Source organism: Heliangelus exortis, chromosome Z (assembly GCF_036169615.1).
Source record: "Heliangelus exortis chromosome Z, bHelExo1.hap1, whole genome shotgun sequence".
In the NCBI taxonomy this organism is placed as follows: domain Eukaryota; kingdom Metazoa; phylum Chordata; class Aves; order Apodiformes; family Trochilidae; genus Heliangelus; species Heliangelus exortis.
The window spans coordinates 56,721,392-56,746,483 of NC_092454.1; the positions used below are offsets into that span (position 1 = coordinate 56,721,392).

General features: G+C 37.3%; 1 protein-coding gene across 2 annotated transcripts in view; it reads right to left on the bottom strand.

The window, feature by feature from the left end:
• Positions 1-6,229: 6,229 nt before the first annotated feature.
• Positions 6,230-25,092, bottom strand: part of SRFBP1 (serum response factor binding protein 1) — a 74,493-nt gene continuing 55,630 nt past the window's right edge. For both annotated transcript variants that reach the window (XM_071730354.1, XM_071730353.1), the window contains 4 exons: positions 9,565-9,646; positions 7,882-8,626; positions 7,424-7,461; positions 6,230-6,761 (listed from right to left, as the gene is read on the bottom strand). In XM_071730354.1, coding sequence (XP_071586455.1) covers positions 6,574-6,761; positions 7,424-7,461; positions 7,882-8,626; positions 9,565-9,646 — 1,053 coding nt within the window. In that variant the 3' untranslated portion in view covers positions 6,230-6,573. The remainder of the gene's footprint in view (positions 6,762-7,423; positions 7,462-7,881; positions 8,627-9,564; positions 9,647-25,092) is intronic.

Consider the following 25,092-nt stretch of genomic DNA (forward strand, 5'->3'; position numbering starts at 1 on the left):
CTTGTCAAAGTATGATATTTCATGCATAGGCCACCTCCATCTACTAGTGACAAAGTTTTGGTTATAGTTGTTGTACCTATATGAGGTTAAGGAAGATTCTGTCATGCTGACATGGTGACCTTAGAAGCAAGAAAAGGTTGCAAGGCATGATACATTTCCTCTCATACTTCACAAAGATTTAGCACATGGAGAAATAACGAGACGAGGTTTGGTTCTTCTGATTACACATTTCCTCACCACATCTGCTCTCTCTGTGGGAACAGGAAATTAGGAACCAGTTATCAGAAGTTCTGCTCCAAAAACTACTTTGATGGAAAGTACCTTTGAGCAGTCCATGGTAGCAAGTCTACATACTCTAGAAAATTGATTAACACCCCACAAACATTTTGTTATTGACAGTCTCTGAGTACAAACCAACATCCTGCTACCTCTACAGTCTGCATGCTAAACTAATGAAATAGGCTGAATAGTGATGCAACTCTTGACCTTGCACTGAGAGATTAATAAAGAAGTGCTTGGAATGTTCATCCTAGTAAGAGGCTGTCAAACACAAAATAAGAACTTAATGGCACTCATCACTTTGAGTAAACAGAGACAGAAATGATGTAATGTCTTTTAAAATTCATAAAATAAATATAGACTTATTTCAGATATAAACAATGTTGTGATGATATTTCTATAATTTAGTTACCAAAACTTCCAATACTGCTGCATATTAGCAGGGCTAATATGAATTAATTATTCATTAAGCCCTAATTAGAAGGGCTTCAAACTGAGTTTCTAAAAGTGCCATCTCTAGAGTGCAGAACTTAGTGTGGATCAGAATCCATGCAAGTATAAAATGCAGTAAAAAGTGAATATTGCAGAAAGTATATTCAACTTCATTGAAAATTAAAGCATCTTCTACTTTCCAAGTATCCTTTTACTATTCTACTGTATCATTTTAACATCAATTCACCTGCCTAATACTGCAAAATGATCTATCACTAGTCTACAACTAGCAAATCTCCCAACATTTTTAGTTAAATTGCTGTAACCTAATTCTAATTCAAGCTCTATTTCTTCTGATCTAATCAGTCCATAAAAATTGAGAGAAAGACATAAGCATTTTTAGAAATTTTCAGACTGGTGCTATCTATAGTACACTTACCTTTCATTTATTTAAAAAAAAAACCACATTCAAACTAATATTGACTCTCTAAAAGATCCTGAAAAATCTGGGATTGTTTTATCAATAAGTTAAAAATCTTTCCTTGGGCAGCCTGTGAAACAGTGGAGTTTAAGATCTTCAGGGCAAGAAAGGTGCACAAATAAGATCACTACCTTGGACTTCAGGACAGCAGATTTTGTTCACTTCAGGAATCTGCTTGGTAGGATATCATAGGATAAAGTCCTGGGGGAGGCAGAGAGGTCAAAAAAGCTGGCCAATATTAAGAGATCACTTCCTCCAACCTCAGGAGCAATGCATGCCAACGAACAGGAAGGCAGGCACAAATACCAGGAGGTCTGCCTGGATGAACAAGGAGCTCCTGGACACACACAGATATAAAAAGAAAGTTTACAGAGGGTAGAAGTAAGGACAAGTAACACAGAAGGAGTACAAAGAAGTTCAAGTAGCGAGAGATCAGGTTAGTAAAACTAAAGCACAATAAGTTTGGTCAGGGACATCAAGGGTAACAAGAAAAGCTTCTATAGGTGTATCAGTGATAAAAGAAAGACTAGGGACAATGTGGGTCCTCTCCAGAAGGAAGAAGAGACCTGGTCATGTAGGATATGGGGAAGGCTGATGTACTCATTGACTTTTTTGCCTCAGTCTTCACTGACTCAAACCACACTGCCCAAGTCACAGAAGACAAAGGCAGGGACTAGGACAATGAAGAACCACCCACAGCAGGGGCAGATCAGGTTTGAGACAATCTAAGGAATCTGAAGGTTTATAGGTCCATGGGCCTTGATGAGATGCACCTGCAGCTCCTGAGGGAACTGGTGGATGAAGTCACAAACCAGCTTTCCATCATATTTGAAGTCACATAGCAGTCTGGTGAGGACTGGAAAAGGGGAAACGTAACCCCCATTTTCAAAAAGGGAAAAAAAGAATACCCAGGAAACTGCAGACCCAAGATGAACATGGAGTGGAATCTCCTGGAGGATCTGCTAAGGCACATGGAAACTAAGGTGACTGGTGACAGCCAACATGGCTTCACCAACAGCAAATCATGCCCAGCAAATCTAGATCTTCCATGACGGGGTTTCCTTACCCATGTTGCTGGGTAAGGAAAGAGCAAATTATATCATATACATGGACTTGTGCAAAGCATTTTATACTGTGCTGCACAACAACCTTGTCTCTAAATTGGAGAGATGTGGACTTGATAGATGTACCACACAGTGGATAAGGAATTGGCTGGAATTGGCTGGTCAAACTCAGAAGAGTTCCAGCCAGTGGCTTGATGTCAAAATGGAGATGAGTAATGGGGCATTCCGCAGGGGCTGGGACTGGAACTGGCACTGCTTAACATCTTTGTTGGAGTACTGGACATTGGAACAGAGTGCACTCTCAGCAAGTTCAGTGATGACACCAAGCCGTGTGGCGTGGCCAACACAACGGAGGGGAAGCCATCCAGTGAGACCCTGACAGGCTTGAGAGGTGGGCCTGTGCCAACCTTGGAAGCTCAACATATGAATGGATTGACAGCACTCCTGAGAAGGACTTGAGGGTGCTTTTTGATGAACAGCTCAACACGAGCAACCTGCATTTCCAGCCCAGAAAGTGAACTGTACCTTGGACTGCATCAAAAGAAAGGTTACCAGCAAGTCACTGGAGGTGATTCTCCCCCTCTACTCAGCTCTGTGAGACTCCACCTGGAGTACTCTGCCCTTCTCTGTAGTCCCCAACATAAGCACATGAGGCTGTTGAAACGAGTCCAAGGGAAGGCCAGAAAGCTGATCAGAAGGCTGCAGAACCTCTGCTATGAAGAGAGGCTGAGAGTTGGGGTTGTTCAGCCTGGAGAAGACAGACCTTGTAGTGGCCTTCCATATCTGAAGGGGACCAACAGGAAATCTGGGAAGGGGCTTTTTACTATGGCATGTTGCAATAGGATGAGGGGTAATGGCCTGAATCTGTAAGAGGGTAGATTTAGGTTAGATATTAGGAAGAAATTTTTAACGGTGAGCATGGTGAGACACTGGCACAGGTTTCCCTGGGAAGTTCTGGATGCAGTGTTCAAGGTCAGGCTGAGTGCAGCTTAGAGCAACCTGGTCTAGTGAAGGTGTCTCTGGTCATGGCAGGGTTTTTGGCACTACATGATGTCTAAGGTCCCTTCCAATCCAAACCATGATGATTCAATGTACTCTGACTGGGAACTTCTACGGTATGGTACTGAACTGGAAAGAATGTTTTTTTAAGATTTAAAAAAAAATCTATTTATCACAGAATGAAATGAATTTCCATATCACTTTAAAAATAAATCAGTAGTACTTCCTGAGAGGTCTCTGTCTAAACAATACTAAAGATACAAGTTATGTTAAAATCATGTAAATACAGGAAATGTTATGTTGCTACAATGAACAGAAAATGTTCTGAACTTTATCAACATCCTCCAGGCAAATTAATTTATCAGTCCACAAAAAACTGCTGAGTTGCACATTAAAAAATATTACCCAATCTCAACCATTGCTATTATTTGGTACAGTGTAATAAGGCTGTGATCCAGTTGAGTCACTAAGCACCAGCTAAGTGTAGTAGTAACTCATGAAAATATGAAGCTATGCCAGTAACCTAATCGATCTTCCCTCATTCATGTTCAGTGTACGTTATCTTTTTTCTTTCCTCTAAAGAGCTCAGAAGTGCTTTTGAAGGGAAAAAAAATATACGTTTTGATAAGCCAGGTTTCCTACAGGAAGAATTCTATGGACACAAATTAGAACTGTAAGAATAGAGTAAGGAATTTGCTCAAATGCCAAGATAAACCAGTGTTTCTAGATATCTAAGCACAGGCAAAAACCCCACTTTAGAATATAAGTTCCTAAAGAGTCTTTTCCCCCTCCCCAACTATTTGCCATCTTTAACTTTTTAGTTAAAATGGGGTGGTCACCTGGTGAAAATGACAAGCTGTCCACAAAAACCTGTATTACAGCTGATGACATTTACCAAAAGAAATTATTCTTGCCTTTTATCACAACCAGGGAAGTTACATACTAAGCCTTTCTTTGGTATAGCATTTGGCTAGGATTTATTATTTTTCTGAAGTATTAAGGGTTAACACTTGCATTTGAAGAACTTAAAAAGTTTGCATATAGCAGTAAATATATGGTTTTTTACAAAATACGATCCTTCCTTACAAAACTACATTTCCATGTTTTATTCTCATGCTTCTGGCCTTAAATGTTGTTTCAATTGGTACAGCAAAAATAACAACAAAAAAACCCACTGGGAAATGGAAGGTCCTTTGAAATACTAATTTGGCCATGCCATTCAGGAAGATAGTACCAATTATACTGAAATTTGTTCAGGATGCTGAGAAGAAAGCTTCACCATGTGGTTCAAAGACATGTCTAGATAATAATACAAAATGTACCAACAGAAATAGTCAGCTTTCAAGAACTTAGTACAGGGTGGGAGAACAAGCAGAAATTGCCAAGCTATAAATACTAAGATACAAAGTCTGCAGGAGAATAAGAGGTGGCCATACTAGCATCAGAGTTACAGTACATTGAGAAAAATTAAGCTTGTCTCCACCATTTGACTCTAATGTTCAAACCACTGTCCAAGCAGGTCACCAAGCTGGTTATCCAGGACTGTGTCCAGTAAGGTTCTGAGTATCTGCAAGAATGAAGACTCCACAATCTTTCTGGGCAAGAGTCCAATGGTCAGTCATTCTCACAGTGAAAAAGATTCTTCTTCCTAAACCAGAATTTCTTTATTTCAGTTTGTGCCTATAGCCTCTTCCTGCCACTCAACAGCACTGAGAAGTCTGCCTTGATCTTTACACTCCCTGTGCTCATGCCATATTTATACACAATATGCTCTTGAGCCTCTTGATGAACAATTCCAGTTCTCTCTGTCTATACTCCTATGTCATACAATTCGAGCCCTTCATCATCTTGAACACCCTTTGCTGGACTCACTCCAGTTGGTCCATGTCCCTCATGTACTGGGGAGTCCAGACCTGGACCCAGCACTTACTTCAGATGTGGTCTCACCAGCACAGGGAAAGGATCCTGCTTGCAACGCTCATTCTAATGCAGCACAAGAGACTCCTCGTGTTCTCTGATTTATAAAAGATTGTTTTTTGTACAGGTGTAATAGAGAGGAAGGATTTCTACACCTTAAGGGGCTACATATTCCATAAATTTACATGGATTTAAGAGCACAAAATTCTGCAGAAAAGAAAGCCGTGATATTTAGTTTATAAATAAGATGTCCCTAAGCTGTAACACCAGAAGCTCAATGAGCTGGAAGCTGGATGATGTATCACTTGTGCCTCCTCTATCCCTATGCCGAAACCATCTTCTTTTGACTATTGTTGAAGGTATCAGGCTAGATGAACCTTTGGTTTGATGCAGGGCTACTGTTAGGCATTCCTACACGAATTGTACAGTGAATTTATCTTAAAACTACTGCAGTAATTTACCAAGTTTCTGAATTAATTTGATTGTGAAAGTTACAAAATTATGCAATATAACTGTATTTAAATAAACAACATTGTTAAGTTTTAACTACAAGTTCAGAACTTCTCTCAATTCAGCAGTACAAAAAGCCCCTGAAGAAAAATCCACTGAAGATTTTACTTCATATCCTATTCAAACAAACTCTCAAACTCAGAATGACACTTAAAAGTCAAATGTTTCACAGTGTATAAAGACCTTCCAGTTTTTCAGCATTCTCTCAAAACATGCAAGACAGACAATGCTGGAGCACCAACACATATCAACAAGGACAACATTATTAAAGACATTCTTGCAGTTCTTCAATCAAATTGGCACACTTTAGGTGGCCAATATTTTATTGTTCTCCAGAATTTTTCATATCATTTGTATTACTGATTGGCTTTTTCAGCTAACTAATTCTTTGTGAAGTCTATGAAGTTTAAGAATGTCTTTCTCATTTGGGATGGATTTGTTAATATAGTCCTATAATTATCACCTCATTATTTTGTAGTCTCCCTTGACATCCAAATCCTCATAGAGTTAAAAGAACATTTCTATACACACACACACACACACAAACCAAACCTCAAAAAAACCTTTATTATTCCTTTGGGGCACAAATGCTGTTGCTAAAACCCATTCAATCACATTAGGGTGTATTGCATAGATGATGGCGCCACATCATGAGACTTATAAACTAACATCGTATGATCATATAATTAACAGGGAGAACATTGAATAAATGAAGCAATCTTCATTATTAACAAATGGTAATTTCTAGCAGTTTCTATTTTATAGGTTGCAAACAAAAAGGACAGTATAACAAAAATGTTTAAACAGCAGTTGGTAGTTCATAAGAAAGTACCACAGGATGCAAATCTACAAGCATCTTCTTTAAAAATTTCTATTTACACTTAGAATATTCTAATAATCAAATTTAATCTTCTTCCCTTGAAATGCTGTAATTTGAGACATTTGTTCCCGGCGTCTTTTGCTTGCTTCCCATGAAGGATGAAGAGGCTGCTCCAAAGATGCTTTCTTATTGTCACATTTAATACCTGCAGCTTTTGCAAATGGCTGCTTCTTGAGCTGTGGTTCCTTTTTCAGCAGTGCTGCACAAAAAGTAGAAAATAAAGCATTAGCTATATCATGCATCTTCATAAAAATACGCTAAAACTACTTGCAACTGCAGGCATTTTCAATAATTTCTTAATGAGCCATGGGGAACACATTCATCTAAATGTTTACAGCAAGATCGTCTCAAATTGCAACCCAATAAACTGTTACTTGATAGACTGCATATAGTTAATATATGTAATTAATAACTACATTCAAAATGTGTGTAGCCAAAGATTCAGCACAATCTCAACTTTTTTCTTCACATTAAAACAATGAGATACTACTCAACATAACTCAATATGACTAAAACAATAATCTTCATCCAGTGAATTCCAAAACGGAACCACATACTCTAAATGGAACAAAATATTGGAGGTATTATTAACAAAACAAACCAGTCGTTAAAACTCATAATCTGACACCTTTACTGTGCAAAGGTAACACTAACTGCTCAAATGAAGAAACGATGGAAAAGCACTTTCCTGCGTAAGCCCTATTTCAAGTATTTCTATTACTAAAAACAGGAAAGAGCAAATACATCCACAGATAATGAAAGCTCACCAATTTGCCCATTTTAACAACAATGTTACAGTATGTGCCACAAAATGGAAATGAAACAAAAACTAGCCTATAATGATGGTTAAGCAATACATACCTGCCCTTCCATTTTTGAGAGGCTGGTCTTTAGAATTTCTAAAAATAAAAAGAGAATTTATGCTTTTTTCAGGAAACCTGTAAGATGACCAAGACCCGTGAATAAAGAATAATTACCACCAAGACACCTGTGCAATGATTTTTCACACATAATGTGTACAACCCTTATATATTGTTTCATATTTGTTACTAAAGAAGTAAAATAGAAGTATTCAGTAGTGATTTAGTTTAGATGCAGATCTAGTTAGGAATCTGACATGCATGTCAGTGCTGATGTGAATATGAAAAATATGCAAGTGTAAAGAAAACACAAGGAGACTGCAGAGTAGTTTACATGAAAATGTTCTCAGCTGTAACTGGCTGAAATTCTCCTTGTTTGGTAAGGGCTACCAAAATCACCATTTCTGTTACTGGGAAGAAGGGAGGGAATGCAGAATGTAACAAGGGGAAAAGGTTTACCTCCTTCTGTTTGGATACTTCTGATTAGAGGTAGCCAAAGAACTACAGAACATTGATTCTAGCTTGCTTGCTTTTACATGTGGCTTTCCTTCTTCCACGATCAAATCTTGCACTGTCCCAAGCTCTGTATTCTTTTCTTTCTCCATTATGTTTTTCTGAAGTCTATCCTTTTCTTTTGCTGAAGAAAGATCAGTAGCTGCTGCTATCTTTTTCTTCTTTTTTACTTTGCCAATGAAGAAATCATCATCACTGTCACTGTCAGAATCTGATGACTGGTTATAAAACCTCTCTTCAGTACTATCATCGTAGTATTCCTCTTTATCAGGTTGCTTCTGGAGACTATCATTGTTAATGATTTTTTTAATTGTATTTAGTTTGTTCAGGCTCATATTTTCTTTTGTTTTTTGATAGCTAAATTTCTTTTCTGCTTTATTCTGAGTAACTGCTTGCATTTCTGCTGGCTGAAATGAAGAGTCTTCTGGAACATATGCTTTCTCCATTTCCACTGTTTGCTGCTCAGACTCACTCTCATGAAGTTCTTCAGCCACTCTCTCTGTTTCTGTTTTCATACTAATTTTCATTTTGTGTTCACATCCTCGCTGGTTTTTAGCTAGTTTAAGAGCCTGGTCATCCAAATTGCTACCGAAATGTTGCACTGATTTAGGTGGCTCTTCTGACTTAGCCTCTTTTGAAGGAGTGGCATTGGCTGTGTCCTTTCTTGCATCCTTAAATGCTTTTACAGCAGCTATACAAGAAGCAGAAGAAAAATCTTTTGTTGAAGCTACACATGAGTTTACATAATCTATTTTAACATAATAGAACAATTTTGCAAGATAAATGTCTTGTATTGAGTAAACAGGTTTTGGATGTCTTTACCAATAATTTACTGAACATAAGGGACAAAAACTAACTTAGAGTAGAGCAAAAACAAAAGTGAGGAAAGGAACCTGAAATAATTACCAACTGAATACATTGTTAAACTTCAGTTTAACTACAAACTTTAAGCAAATAATCTGCAGCTGATGACCACGTTCATTTAGGGCATGACTATGTGTGTAAAAATTGCAAACACATAGAAAACTGCTCACATATAATTAAATGCATATTTAACATCCTGTTACTACCAAGGTAGCTTTGTGATATTACTACTAGGATTTGATCCTTTTTAACATCCGTTTTAGTTAGCAAATTTGTCTTTAAAAAGATTAGCATATAACTTAAAGAACCAGGAAATGTTCCCTACGGATTCTAGGGAAAGTTTCTAGGGAAGTTTAACAAAATAATCTACAAAACATTTCATCTGCCTTTGTAAACTCATTTGTAATGCTACTTTTACCTTTTGATTTGCATGTTACTGTGCTCATTGCCAGTTCTGTTCTATTTAATTTAGAGCTACTCCATTATATATCAATTAGATTTTCAGAGGTCCCATTTTGAGTCCTGTTTGTCCTACAGCCTGTATCTTAAATGTCATACTGTCATGTATAAACCCATTTCAACCAGTACAAATAACAAGCCTGTGACACTTGGTTCTCTGTTACTTGGTTAAGGTAATTATACAAGCTTTTAAGTTTCTTTTTCTTTTATTTTTTATACTGGTTGTTCAAGTCAGGAATATACAGGACCAAGTGGAACCACTCATAAGCTACTGAAGTATAAACAAGTTAATAAAAGATTTCATACCTTTAAGTTCAATAAATTTGGGTTTCAATATAGGGTGTACGGCGAGTCTTGCAGTGGCTCTCTCACTTGCAGTACAATTTGGCTAAACAAAATAAATTCAAAGGCACAAAGTCAATAGAACAATGAATACTTATAACAGGTCTGCATCAGTTATGCTATAATGAACACTAATGTGATTCTGGACTATTAACTGAACAAGAGGAAGCTTATGAAATGGTAACATTTGAATATTTCTTATTTTTCCTGTAATGCTGTTATCCTAAGTAAGAAAAAATCTGACTGCATAAATATTGATAGAAATGGGACAGGTAAACCTGCTACTTTTCAGGTACTGAATAGGCTTGCTTAACATGATATTTATTTTAAAAGCATACCAGATACAGCAGAGTGAACACATTGATTTTACATTCCCTGTTTCTTATGCCTGAGAAGCAAATTAATGAACCTCCTGAATAAAGATCATATTAGTAGAAGGCATTCTGCATGAAGGGAAAAAGCTGCTTCTGTGGATGGATGGACGGATACCATAAAGGTAGACAAAATGGCATAGGAGATACTGAAGTAATATACATTAAATGTATTTGAGAGGCAAGGACTAACTTAATCTTAAAGACAAACAGCCTTGAATTTGATGTGGTAGAATACTGGAACTCCAGGGACTGATTCAAAGAAAAATACGATCTTCATGCAATAATTTGAAGAAAATGGAGAAAAGCAGAAATTGCTTCCATTTTTTACTTCCTCTTTTTTATATATTAGAAGTTACAGGTATGAAACATTGTAAAAACTATCTCATTTTGAGATATCATAATCCCTTTGCTTGAGGAACAAAATAAGAGGTATTTAAGTTTACTTATCTAAAGTCTTTCTTTTGAATGTAGGGAAAGGAGGGTTTTAACAAGCTTATAAAGCAAAAATTTAGCAGGAAGATTTCTTAAAGCCTGAAGTGGAATTCTTTGGGAGAAAGGAAAAAACCCACAGGTTTCTCCATTCCTACATGTTACAGTAAGTACTATAGCAGAAGCCACCTGAACCACAGATGATTAGTCTCATAAAGAACTGGGCAAATGTTTCATGACCCAACCTGAGCTGGTTTTGGGGCCTGGCAACTAAACACAACATGCTGTCACCTTTCCAGTCCTGGCTGAACAGTGAAGTAGATGGAACCTGTATCACGGGTAGGAAAATGGTAGGGAATATGTGGTGGAGATTGTACTGGCACTGAGTAGGGATGGAGCTAACTTCATAACTAGGAAGATAGTGCTGCCCTTCGGACTTGTAACATTTTAAAGTTTATAACACACTAATCTTGTAGTTATTGCTAAGCAATGCCTGTGCAGCATCAAGACTTTTGTTTCTCTCTGCCCTCCTAACAAGCAGGCAGGTGGACAAGACACCTGGGACAGCTGATCCAAACTGACCAAAAGGATACTCCATTTCTTATCAAGTCATGCTCAGCAATAAAAACTCAAGGAAAGAAAAAGGAAGAGGGGGATGTTTGTGGTTACAGCATTGGTCTTCCCAATTAATTGTTACATGAAATGAACCTCACTTTCTGGAGTGTCACTCATCACCTGTCTGCAAATATCAAGTTGTAAATAGAAATTCCTTAATTCTCCCTTGCTTGCATGCACAGCTTTGCTTCACTGATTGAACTGTCTTTACACCAAACCACGAGTTTTTCTCATTTTTCTTTTGGTGGTACCCTCATTCTGCAGGACTGCAGTAAGTGAGCAGCTGCTGGGTGCTTAGTTGCTGGCTCTGGTCAAACCATGACACAAATGCTACCTGACATGTCAGCAATTAATTTTTAAGTACCTGATTTACTTGACATACGAGTGCTCAGCGGGGAGTATTACTTGCTTGTACGTACATCTTTTTCCAGCAGAATTATGCCACTTAGTATAAACAGTTACATATCAATTGCACAAAGATGGATGGGCACTTCATGCCCATCCTACTAGTGCAGGAAACTCATTTGCAGTGCTTTGGTCTGAAGGAAACAGAGGAAATGAAGACACTACAGCTACAGCAGAGCCAGTACTTCTAAATGCAGAAACATGCAATCCGTTTGCAAAACGTAAATCTTGTTTCTCAATCAATGCAAAGCAAATGACACTTTTATTTCTTTTGCTATAGTTCTAGAGCTTACAAAATATACTTTGATTATATCTGCTCATATTTCATGTTTGAAGTGCAGAGCATCTGGGATTTCTAGTAATTTCCTTTCTCCTCAAGTCCCTGCTATTACCGTGTTATTTCTTCAGGTCAAGAAAAACTGGGAAATGTTTTCGCTTTAGACTGTCTACAGAACTATAAGTAATGGCCAGAAAAGAGGTGTCAAAAGATGGGTCCATTTTCAGGGGCCACAGACTGGCTTACTTTCAGCTTAGTTTAGCTCTGAGAATCTGAAACCTGAATTTTGATCCCATGTGACAATGCTGCAAGCTGCCACCAGCCTCCTGGGACAGCAAGCTCACATTTCTGAAGATCAAACACTATTTTCTTTGGAGACTTCTCTATAGCTGGAAAATCTATTTCTGAACTTAATTAATACACTCTTTCCCTCAGCTACTTTCTGTGGGTTTTGAAAGAATATACCATGAAGTTCAGAAAGCAGCAGCAGCTTCTGTGCAACATCTGGTGTTCTTTAATTCAAATGTTTATATAAGGGGTTTAAGCATATACATACCAATCCATATAGAATAACCTCATTTTTTCCTTATAGCAAAATATTTCACAAACACTACTCACACTGATAGGCAGTAGCCAACAAACATACAATGACATTCACATTCTTTAAACTTTCCTATTTTTCTGGGTTTTTTGGCACATCCAAAGCTCAATTAATTTTTCCTCAAGTATTTTCCAGTGTCCAAAGCCTTGGGAGAAAATAAAACTTAACAGAAAAATGCCAAATGTATTTACAGCAAGAACACCCTTTTCTCCTGCCCCTACCCCCAGCATGTTTAATTATGCAGACACTGGAATTGTAACAAACCATTTATTCTCACATGTTCCTGCTACTTTTTGTAGTATTTTTCACTACTCATTTTTTCACACAAGAATATCCTAGTACTTTCCATTCAGTATGCAAGAGGTTCTACAAAGTGAACAGAGGAATTGAGCAACATGTAGTCCTGCTTTTCAGTAAGAAGTTGTAAGCTAAATACAGAACCACCTGAAAGTCAGAGTCTTCTCAAACTTTATCTTGAGACGTGATGCATTATTTCTGCACATAGTATTAAAGATGTCTATCATCACTTCCGTGTTTCATTAAATTCCATTTGGACATTCAACTAAACTGCACTAATCTCTGTATTTTTCAATCTCTTAAGCTGAAAAGAACCCCAATCTGCATAAACAAGCATTCTTCATCCTGAATATGCACACAGATACACAAACCTCAAAATATAATTTATCAGTTATAGTACAATAAAGCAGCAGTTGTATAACTTACACATATGCAAGTAAACAAGCATGTCCCAGATAAGAAAGACAAACTTTTCACAATGTGGCAAAGATAAGGGAGGAGAATGGACATTTCAAGTTTGCTAAGATAAAAACGGGTTTACAATACAAGGTTTTGAGATGTGCTGGAAACGGGTCAGAAGAAGAATGGAATGGATCTGAGAGATGGCAGCACTGGGTAAACAAAAAAAAAATTAAAACCAAAACAAAACCAAAACCCCCAGCGTGAATGGAAAAGTGAGATAGATAGAAACTGTGTGGGCAGTATTTGCTTCATACAACATAAGTGACAAAGTCTGACTGAGTGAGTGTCTCAGGGCCCTGGAGGCAGTTGGGATGACAGAAGCTGGAAGGAATACCTTGTTAGCAAGGCTGAGATAGAAGAGCCTCAGGAAGAATCAAAGGTCAGAAACGCGGGTTAGTTTGAGAATACAAAAAGGAGATTTCTGAACACTGCTTTATTCTGGTAACTCTTCCTGTTCAAGCCTACTTTTGTTCATACCCTCTGCTATGATTATAATAAATAACAGCACGAAGAAAGAGCTCATACTTAAAATTATTCAACTGACTTCTTGTAGTATTCTGGTCTCACTAGAAACAAGACTGCTACTAGAAGGGTATATACTATAAAGATTACTATTAGAATAGCAGCTGAAACAAAAGATAGTGCTACCAAACTTGTAATGTTTGGAGGCCCTGCATTCATCACTTTAAATCACCTTTCAGTTATTTGAAATAATTTAATTCAAATTAAGACTATCAGAAACTTTACTGATAAGTACTGTAGATGGCAAAAGCCAAGACATCAAGAGTAAGCTTGCAACATGACATACTCAAGTTTCTAAAATAACTAGAAATGCAGTTTAATGTTAAGTGAAACAACAGCCTGATTTTAAGCAAAAAGAAATTGGCAGAGATAATGCTAACCGGGATAAGCATAAAAAAATTATTTGCCCAATTTTGGGCCAAAATAGAGATGGCACTGCAATACCCGTTGTAGCAGCTTAGGAGAAGAGCTGCCTCTCCACAAAAAAAACCCCAAAAAACCAAACAAACCAAAACAACAGAAAGCCTGTTGATTTACTTACTCCCATCAGATCTTGAATTAGATCTAGCTTCCCTTCGTAACAGCACATATGGTTAATGTGTACTCAAGAAGGTGGCTGAAGGTTCTAGATCATGGTTGTCACCCAAGTCCAATGCCATTACCCCATACTGCTTTGGAGTAAGACCCTTGACAATACTTACTTTCTAAACATAAAATACTGATAGTTCTTCCTCTTCTTTTACGTTTCTAAGGTATACAGTATGTGATTTGTGGCCATGAGACCGAGTGAAGATTTTGGTATGAGAAACAACTGGGTAATGCTCACATTTGTGGTAGCATTATGGTCTCTCAGCTCCTGACAGTAAGACTGGTGACTGTGTCTCCACTTGGTAACAGGGGGATGGATCACCTAGCTGATCACCTAGCCTATTTACTGATCACCTGGATCAGTAAATATGTCTCTGTTAGATGTGGCAAGAGTTTAAAAGAGAACAGTTTTCCCAAATACAGAAATAACAGAGTAATCTAATAATAGTAATAACAAAGTAATTCTAAAAAATTCTAAATCTCCAAATAATCCCACTAAATGCTTTTGACTCTGCACTGGAAATAGACCCAATCTGTTACAAGCTTATAATAAAAATTCTACTCAGTTTTAACTTGTTTTCCCAATTTTACAGCTAGCAGCAAAATAAGGTGTGATGAAGACATCGCTATACAAGCTTGCAAGACAGATGAGAAGTTCTTAAGGTAATTAAATCTGTACGGATGTCAGGAAACCATGCAGGTTTTAATGGATATGTATTTTTACTTGGACAGTACGCAATTTTTTAAAGAACAATTTAAAATTTTGAGTTGACAATAAAATGCATATCCTATCAGATTTTTGCCTTTGCAAAAGTAACAAAAAACCAAAACAACCAACCATCTCAGAATAATGTCTTGTAACAGACCAAATACACAAAAGTAACCTATTTGGCTTCAGATTTTCTTTTCAAGGCTTTACACAGTTCATATTAATTTCCTTTGTCTTCTGTTACTGTGGTAATTCAACCATGAAGATATTTGGATATTCACTTGTCTTGCAAAATGTGGTGGGCTGACCCTGGCTGGATGCCAGGTACTCACCAAAGCCATTTCAGCACTCCCCTCCTCAGCTGGACAGGGGAGAGAAAAAGGCTGGTGGGTTGAGGTCAGGACAGGAAGAGATAACTGGCTCATTATCATCACGGGTAAAATAGACTCAGCTTGAAGACATTTGTTTAGTTTCTTACCAATGAAATCAGAGTAGGGTGATGGAAAACAAAAAACAAATCTTAAAACACCTTTTGCCCCACCCCTCCCTTCTTCCTGAGAACAACTTTAGCTCTGGATTTCTCTATCTCCTCCCCCCCCTGTGATGCAGGAGGACAGGGAATGGGGGTTGCAGTCAGTTCATCACATTGTCTCTGCTGCTCCTCTTTCCTTAGGGGGAGGAACCCTCACACTCTTCCTCTGCTCCAGTGTGGGGTCCCTCCCAGAGGAGACATTCCTCCATGAACTTCTCCAGTGTGAGTCCTTCCCACAGGCTATGGTTTTTCACAAACTGCTCCAGTGTGGGTCACTCACGCGGTCACAAGTCCTGCCAGCAAACCTGCTTCACCATGGGTTCCTCTCCATGGAGTCACAGGTCCTACCAAGATCCTGTTCCAGCACAGCTTTCCCATAGGGTCACAACCTTCACCTGCTCTGGCATCGGACCCTCCGTGGGCTGCAGGGGGGTCTACCATCTACCATCTACCAGGGGGGTTTACCATCATCTTCACCACAGCTGCAGGGAAATGTCTGTTCTGGCACCTGGAGCACCTCCTTCTTTACTGACCTTGGAGGCTGCAGACCTGTTTCTCTCACATATTCTCACTTCTCTGTTTGGCTGAAGTTGTGCAGGTTTTTACTACTCTTCTGAAACACGTTATCTCAAGAGGTGCTACTACCACTGTTGACAGGCTCACTCTTGGCCAGGAGAGGGTCTGTCCTGGAGCTGGCTAGTGTTGGCTCTGTGGGACACAGGGGAAACCCTTAACAGCTTCTCACAGACCAAAATCTTGCCATGCAAACCAAATGCATTATGGAAGCTGAAGACCCATGGCAACCTGGGGTACTCTGGACAATCTTTTTGCTTATTCGCAGAACTGCACACAACAGAAGGAAGAAATCCATAGCACACACCTGACCTTGCATTGAAGGCAGCAGCACTGACTGTCAACACATCACTGATTTCCGTAGACTTTTGAGCCCACCATGAGGGAGAAGCATGATCTTCTAAATATGTCCAAGGTGTTTACACTGCCCTAACTTCATTTGAATACCTGGACCAAAGTTATTTTCCTTGTGATTTGCTTACTTAGAGTTACCTTTACTCCTACACCCAGTTTTGCTTCTCTTTTATCAAAAAGGAGTGTAAAGTATAACCTTGTTTCTAGCATTGTCTCCTCTTTCTCTAAAATGAAAATTCCAAAATAAGCTACAAATTTTAAAAAAAAGTAGCTTTTTTTTTTCTTTTCTGCATGCATGATAAAAATTGACTACTATTCTAGCATTTGGAAAAGTTTAAAGGCCCTTCAAAAAGCCAAGCTCTTTACAAATGTTAGAAGACCATATTTAATTGGAGCATAAAACAGTCAATAGAGTTTCTCTGGATTAATCTGTCACAGCTAATGAAGCCAACTAGGCATGAGGTGAATGCTTATTTTGCAGACTGGGAAATGGTCAAAGACAAATGAGGTGTTTCACCACAAACTACCAGTGATTTACAGCAGAGCTTGGCATAAACCCCAGACCTGCCCAAGTACAAATTATTTACTTAATCTTCTACCAATTCTTTCTTTCTTCTCTTTATGCATAAAATAATTTATATGATTCTTTCAGCAAAGACAGAGTCATGGCCAAAAGTCCAGAGTAGAGCAGGCACAGATTCTGCATTTTCTCCTTAGGTATAACAGGGTTAACTTTAGGTGTAAGCTGAAACAGCAAAATTGTAGGACAACTCAAATGCTGCTAACTCATCCTTCACTTCTTAAGGTCTAGTAAGAATATGTGTCTACAAACCTCTCAGTGTGGCATCCCACACAAACCCCAAGCCCCACACATTAGGAAAAAAAACGTAAACTTCTTAGCGTTTGGAGGACATAAAGCAAGCACTGTGCCAACTCCCCCAACTTAAGAGTTGTGGTGGTCCAACTGATTGTGACTATCAGCACTGAATCCTCTGCTAGAAAACCTAGAAGCAAGCTGAGCACTACTTTATGATATGGACAAATGTGTCTATAATACAGACACATGTGTCTATGATGTGGACTTTCAACAACATAAAAACAAATATATAAAACATAGCACTATTAAAGCTACATGTTTTTACTTTTTCTATATAAGTTTGCATAAAAAATATGCATTTCATATATTTTGACATTTGAACAGCTGAAAGACTACATCACTATAAAATATTGCATGTTGCCAAACTAAGAAAACACAGCACACAGCACAGCCAAATAAATACCACTAACCCTCCCCCCGTCAAATCCATTCTCTTAAAACACCGAAGGAAATAACTTCCTCACAGAGTCAAGGAAAAGGCAATCAACTTGAGAAAATTAACTGGAAAGCAAACTGTGATGAAATAAAAGCCCCGAAGCAAAACATACTTCAGGGGGAACAGAAACAACATGCATCTCAGACAGCTGTGAAAAATACAAAGAGGAAGGTTTTTCCACAAAATTCACATAGACTTCTTCAGAGAACACAATGAAATTTGGAGGTATGGTCATACATAAGTTAGTTTGACAACCACCATATATCAGATCTGAAACCACAACTGATGTCTACAGAACAGTGAAGTTGATAGATTGTTTGATTGTAGCTGGACATCTATAATGAGGGTCTGGAGACTCAAAATAAGCAGTTATTTGTTAACTCCAAACAGGGACTTAGGCTGGACAATCTCATAATGAAATTTGAAATAAATCCCACTATTTGAAGAAGGCAAAAAATTAAAGAAAAAAAAAAGAAAAACAAGAAAACCCCTGAATTATTATAGGAAAGAGAGCAAAACCACAAAGTAGACCAACACCACCAAGGCTGTGTTGCACGCTGAGCAGAAAAGAGAGTTCTTCGAGTTCACTACAACCTGAATGCATCTGAGATCCCAAGATCCAGCTGTGCATCATGGGCATGTCCAAAGACTGAGTGGAAGCAGATGGTAGCAAATAAATTGATAACATATAGTAATGAGCTCCATATTATTAAAGAAGTTCACACTATTCTGCCTTGGGCAAAATTGGTAAATTTCAGAATTGAGATATCCACCAATCTCCTTAAGAAGTCAATTTAGTTGCAAAATTCTCTATTGAATTTTTAGGTATGTAACCTTGAACCATCCTTAAAAATATTTCATTGTAACACAAATGCTCAGTTCTCCAATGATCACTTTTGATGGTCAGATGCAGCCCAGTATAGCGTCATATATAAAAGCATATATGAAAGACAGTTTTTAAGAGAGAAAGTAGATATAGTCCAGATCTTCAAATTTAAAACAGATGCAAAGCGTCAAAACTAGCTAAGATTTGGAAAACAAGCTCAAACTTTATAAGGTGTATTTCAGACAACTTATAAAAGATTCATCCCTGCCAATAACCCCTGTCTTGCTCAGACTTTCACATTTCCAGCCATTACCACCACAGAACACATATATAACTATTGTCAGGTCAATGCCATCAAATAAAACTCCTGGGAGAGATGTATTTATGTTCAGAGCACTGCTGAAAGAACAAGGCATAAGAGCCAAAGATTTGGAGGCACAGGGAATTTAGGCTTCATGAACACTGCACACACTAACCAGGCCATGTTATAATATGCTATTCAAAACAAGACAGGATTTCTTGGCATACTGCATTGCAATTTTTGTGCACAATTGAAAACAGATTTATTTTAATCTATATGCTTTTCAGCAACTTTCTGAAAAAGACAATGGAAATACAAATTCAGTTCACTGAAAAACTATTAAAACATCTGAGATAAACATATTGCTTTTTTGGCAACAAAATGTAGATTTTCCATCATTAAGTCTATTGAGGGAGCATATGCATTCAAAACTTATTCTAATGATAAACACATGTCAGATACATATGGAAGCCCTGATATTACTCAAGCATGTATCAGCAGATAATAGATGTAAAATAAATGGAAAACCTGGATGCAGACATTTTATAGCACATATGGTACACAGAACAGTCACCTTTATGCTCAGAGGTTCTTGGGCATCTTCTAGGTCATAATATTGTTGTTACTTAACTCTGGCATGCAGAATTATTATAATGTGTAATCACTCAACCATTCAATTGTCATGTAGTTACTTGTATTTGAAATGTATTTGAAAAACTAGACCCTCATCATTTAAATTTAATATTGTTATACTTTCACTAAGTGACTAGTTACCTCATGTTTCCCATACTTTACCTACTAATCTTGCCATAGAGGCACAATATGCTGTAGACTTCTGACTTCTTTCTACCAAGCTGTAACTTTTTAATGTAGCTGGTCTCAGCAGCTCCATTCATTGACATTCCAATAGATGGGATTTAAAAACAAACAAACAAAAAATTAAAAAGAATTTCAATAATTCAAGAACATCCAGTTTTTCTCCTTCTTCAGTTACATTTCAAAAGGTTCAAGCAAAGCATCTCTAGCACTTTTAATGTAATTTTCCAGTGTTCAGAGACTGATGGGCTTCACACTGAGCTGAAAGAGCCTTCCTAATTCTATAACTTCTTTTTCTTCTTTCAGTTTTTATTTTTATAAATCTCAATTTCTTATTTCTGAGCTGTAGTATTTTAGAAACTGATCTAGTAGGAAACAAGGGAAGTAGTCAGGATGTTCTTGTAGTTTGTTTTTATATGATATATTATGAAAAATAGAATTTAACTTACAAAAAGAGCAAAGACAGCAGCAGATGTTTTTAATTTTTAGAAATATCAGGAATATAAGGTGTTGTTGGAATGTTTGTTATTGTTTTGTTTTGTTTTTCTGATTTTGTAATGCAGTTCTGAGTCACACTATAAAGCATATATATATAGAAAGAGATTTTCCAGTTAGTAAGGTGTGCTGTTAGATGTCCATCTTAGACATAAGTGGTTACAATTGTTTACATAACATTAAAGACATCTTAACACTTTAAGTTCTCTAAGCAACAAAAATAATGAAAATTTCAACTCAGGTATGTTTACCTTATGTTCTCTCTCCTTGCACTTATCTTCTGTGCCACATATATTGTGGTTCTTAAGATAAGGAGGTTATGAGCTCTCCCTCAGAGGTACACTAATATTAGTTTCTCACACAAAAAGACCCAGTTGGCAATTAATGCTTTTAAAACCACCTCCAATAGCCTTGTTTGAGACTATTCAGTGGGTACCAGCCATACTTAGAAAATTAGCAGATACATAAATGGCAAGACAGGGAATACATTTTGCTATCTCTTTTGGTTAAGCATATGTTCTCCCTGATCCCTTATGTGGATCAGCTTCATAAACTGATTACTTTTGCTATGGATACATAAAGGATGCAATTCAAAGATTCTGTCTTTAGTGCCCAAATTAATTATGGGTAACTGAAAACTCTACCTATTAATATCTGTCCTAAATTTGTCACTTCGTGAATCTCATTTAACATTCTCTGCTCACCATCATCATTCTGACTGAGGCTGTAGCACACTACTAGTACCAAAACTGTATGACAGTTGGAACTTCCATTCAAAAGGCTTCTTTAGTGCTTCTCTTTTCTTGTAATGAATCTGTGCTGCTAGATTTAAAATAGTGCTTTGTAACACAGCACCACTCTCATGAATGTGCATTCTACCTATAAACATGGCACCTTGTATTAAGTATAATGAAGACCTACTGGAAAGAGGAAATCCATCACATCTGTGATGACACTACTTGTATTCTCGTTTCCTCCCAATAATTTTTTTCAGCTGAAGGACTGATATGGAAGTATTAATAATTTACCCCAATTTCTGTGTAGTTAAGTATTGGAGACGCCAACAAATTGGCACCATAGGCAGTCTGATTTGCCTTCACTATTTACTGGATCAAAATGTTTCCTCTATGGCCTTAAAAAGACATTCTGAAAAGTAGCCATGTGACCCCTGTTGGTCAAGTCATTGTGAATCAGACATCTCTACATCAATGTTGTCTTTTCCTTGCTTTACTTCAATATTCCTTTATGACCTTTAAATTTTCCAGAGCCACCAGCCTGAAAAAAATTTGATTATGATGCAGTTCATCTTTACTATCATCTGCTCTTGCCCCAGTGGTTCTACAAATATCTAAATCTTTCTTTCCTGTACTTTATTCTCACATCCATGCACTAAGGACAGAAATACATTAGTAATTTGAACTACCAATTCAGCCATGGAAAAAAAAAAAAAGTAGTACAACTTCAGAAGAATTCAAAGAGTGATAGTAAATCCCTGTACTAGTAATTCAAATTTGACAGAAGACAGCCTTTTTTTGTGTCAGAGGTAAACACAATATCCCTGTGAAAAACTGCCAAGGTTACTAGCAGTTTATTTCAATACTGAACTTAAAAAGGATTCTTTCCAGAATGGACAAAATCCAAACTGTGATTAAGATCATTGCAATTGCTACTCTGATATTGAATATGGTGATAACTTTGGTCTCGTGTATTTCCTTGCTCTCAAACAGTGACCCTATGGAGGCATATGTGTGGCAGCCTAATTTGAATGCAAAGGGGATAATGGAGAAGAGGTCTACAAATTGGCCCAGAGGAAGTAAGTGGAAGAGTATTTGCAAGGGAAGGAATGACTGACCAAAGGTGGAAGGGAGGAACATAGCATGGACCTGACCTGACCTCTCTCACTGGAAACCTGAGAAGGGATAGATACTGGTTGGACTAGCAGACAGACAAAAAACTGGATGAAGTTATAGGTGGGAGGAAAGTGGAGAAATATTTTGCAAAAATTGACACTTCATTTGCACTAACATAAAACTTTAGTAGTTTCAGCCATAGGAACGGATTCTAGGCTTTAAAATATAGAGGAGCATATGCACTTACTGCAAGCTAAACAGCTCACAGTTCAATTGATCAAATTTGGAAGATGAGGAACATTCAGGAAAAAAAAAAAGTACAAAACAGTCAAAAAGAGAAAGTATTTATGCCTGAATGCAATATTCATCACTGAATGCAAAATTCTTCACTTCATCAGAAGACCACAGAGTAACATCTGGTGTTTTACATGAAAACTTCTAAGGAAACAGTGGCTTCATAGATTCAGTGTAACTTCCATTCAGTCAAAATACTCAGGATAGAAAGAATTCAAATCTGCAACAGTGATTACCAGCACCAAGCCAATTGTTATAGCCTATGTTACATGAAATTGTGCTATGAAATTAATGCAACACATTTCCAAAAACAAGATGTTGACAGATTTACCTCTTACATAAAGAAAATAGTATCTGGCATGCAAAAGAATGCCTTTATTTCCTATCACAGTCCATAACTATTAGTATTTTATATTTTGCTTGTGAAGAAATATCAGCCACTGCACATGCACATACTACAAATTGCCAAGTAACCAGGTTTATGGTTTGAATGAATTACAAAGGTTTATTTCAGGGAAAAATGGCACCAGTTTTGAAAGGAGTTTTAGGGAAGTTAACAGAGTGAGAGAAACGGGGTAAACAGGTTTTTAAAGAAATTAATCACCCCAGGGAAAAGGGATATTAAGAAAGAAGAACAACTAAAGTTGTTTTTTTTTCACCCTCCCAGGAAAGGTCACAGGGATCTCTGTCTTTTTGAAGTCACTGATGCTCTGCTGCTCCTTCGTGCTGCCACAGGTTGCAGATCAGTAGCTGTGGGTCTTCCCTTTGTATTCAGGTTTTTCTGAAGTTTTTGTATTTGCTATTCATTTGCATTAGCTGTCTGGCGGTTAGCATTTTATTTTTTCAGTCCTGACACAGAAGGGGGGGGTCTGTTGATGAGATTTTGCTGGTGGAAATAAGTTTGTTACATTTTAAACAGTGTAAACAGAACTGGGGAGCCAGGGTTTTGCTGATGGAAATAACTTCCATACATTTTAAATAGCGTAAATTGTCTTCGAAGACAGGGTTCTGCTGATGGAAATAAGTTTGATACATTTTAAACAGACTAAACTATGCTGGCAGAGCCAGGCTTTTGTGGATTAAAGTTTAATACATTTTAACAGATAAACTAAACAGGAGATCCAGCCTGAACCAAGAGGCTTTTTTTTTTTCTATTTTCAATGTATACACATTACATTTCCATACTGAAATGTGAAAGAAATATAATGTAACATTTAAACAGCTAGAAAAAGAAATGGAGTGTTATTATTTTGCTATTCTCAGTATAAACACATTACTGGAGAATGGAAACATCTTTGTATGTACCAGTCATTCTGAAAGAGAAGTAAAGCTGATAACAATGTTTCCAATAATTGATACTTGAAAAGAAGGGGAGGGAAGAAGGGGATGGAGATTGTTGAGCCCAGTTTAACTATTAAAATTGTCACATACACTTAAAATTATGCTCTGATTACCTACACTCAATTCCTAGTTTAAGAAAAGTGTCACAACCAGAATTTAAACAAAAAAGAGAAGATAAAGTTCTTCATGGCTTCCTCAAAAACATCAGCTACTAGCCCCCCCATTGCCAAAATCAAACCACAAAACAGCAAAACACAAAGAATTAATGATAAGTATATTATATAAAGTTAGTTGAATATCATTTCACAATTACACTGATTCATATAGTTGTCCTCTCCCTATGGTTTATGGATTGCAAACAAAGAATTTTCATAATCAATGTTAAAAATCTGAGTAAGCAATTATCTACTTATTCTAATATTAAAACCACTAACAACAAAAACCTAAGTTTTACATAAATAATAACATCCATCCTAATCAGAATGTTTTTGTAGGAAGCAGAATTCTTCAGTGTGGCTTAGAAGGGCAAGGGAGAAGGGAGGAGGTTATGGAAAAATCCCCCAAAGCTCAAACAAAAGACAGTGACTATTCTGTGCTTGCTCCAAAGCCTTTGAAGTTAACAGAAAGCCTTCGGTTAAGTTGCAAGACACTTTGCATCAGGCCCCTTCTACGATTTTATCTTATTTCCTCAGATTAAATCCACCAATAACACAAAGGTTTTGGTTTTATATATTTTCCACTATGATGTACATTTGTAAAATAAATTAAGGCAAAGATCACAAGTGTGTATTTAGGATTTTCAGCTAACATAAAAACCTCCATTTTTTTTCAGAGTTAGAAAATAGGTATGACTGTTCCTCCTCTGGTGCAGGTGTGTTTAGTCAGAAGTTCTACTCAATTCAGAAACTACCTTTCTTGTCCTGTCATAGTTAAGAAGTACTAGAAACATCAAGTTTAAAACTTCCTTAATAAATAAAAGTATTCATCAGAATTAGTATTACACATTAATTAGTTGTGTAACGATGTCTTGTTCCTGTTAGTGTCATACAATGGGGGACCTGATGCCTTTCACAGATTGCTGGCATGAAACACATCTTCAGTGCAAACCCACAAATATATAAAACACCATAAGCACTGTCTCTACCTTGCTCTTTCTTTAGCTAAAGACAAGAGAAAGGTTGCGGACTGATTAACAGATTTGTATCAGGCCTGATACCTGCAGAGTTTAAAGAAGTGATTTGAGTCTAAGAAATGCCATTTTGATAATATGATTAATTTAAAGACTTCTGAAAGAGATAAAGCTAAAACATAATCAGCCCTGTGACTTGATACTTTTTGTTCCTGTTTGTCTTGAGCACCATTCTACATCTTTTTCATGTCATTCTTGCCCAAAGGCTTCCTTAGTTCCACACCAGAGATCCCATCAATTCAGAGGAGTTTGGGATGTGAAACATTCTTCTCACATGTGAGGCAACGAGCTCATACCTGATTAATCACTGAAAACCTTCTCTTACTACT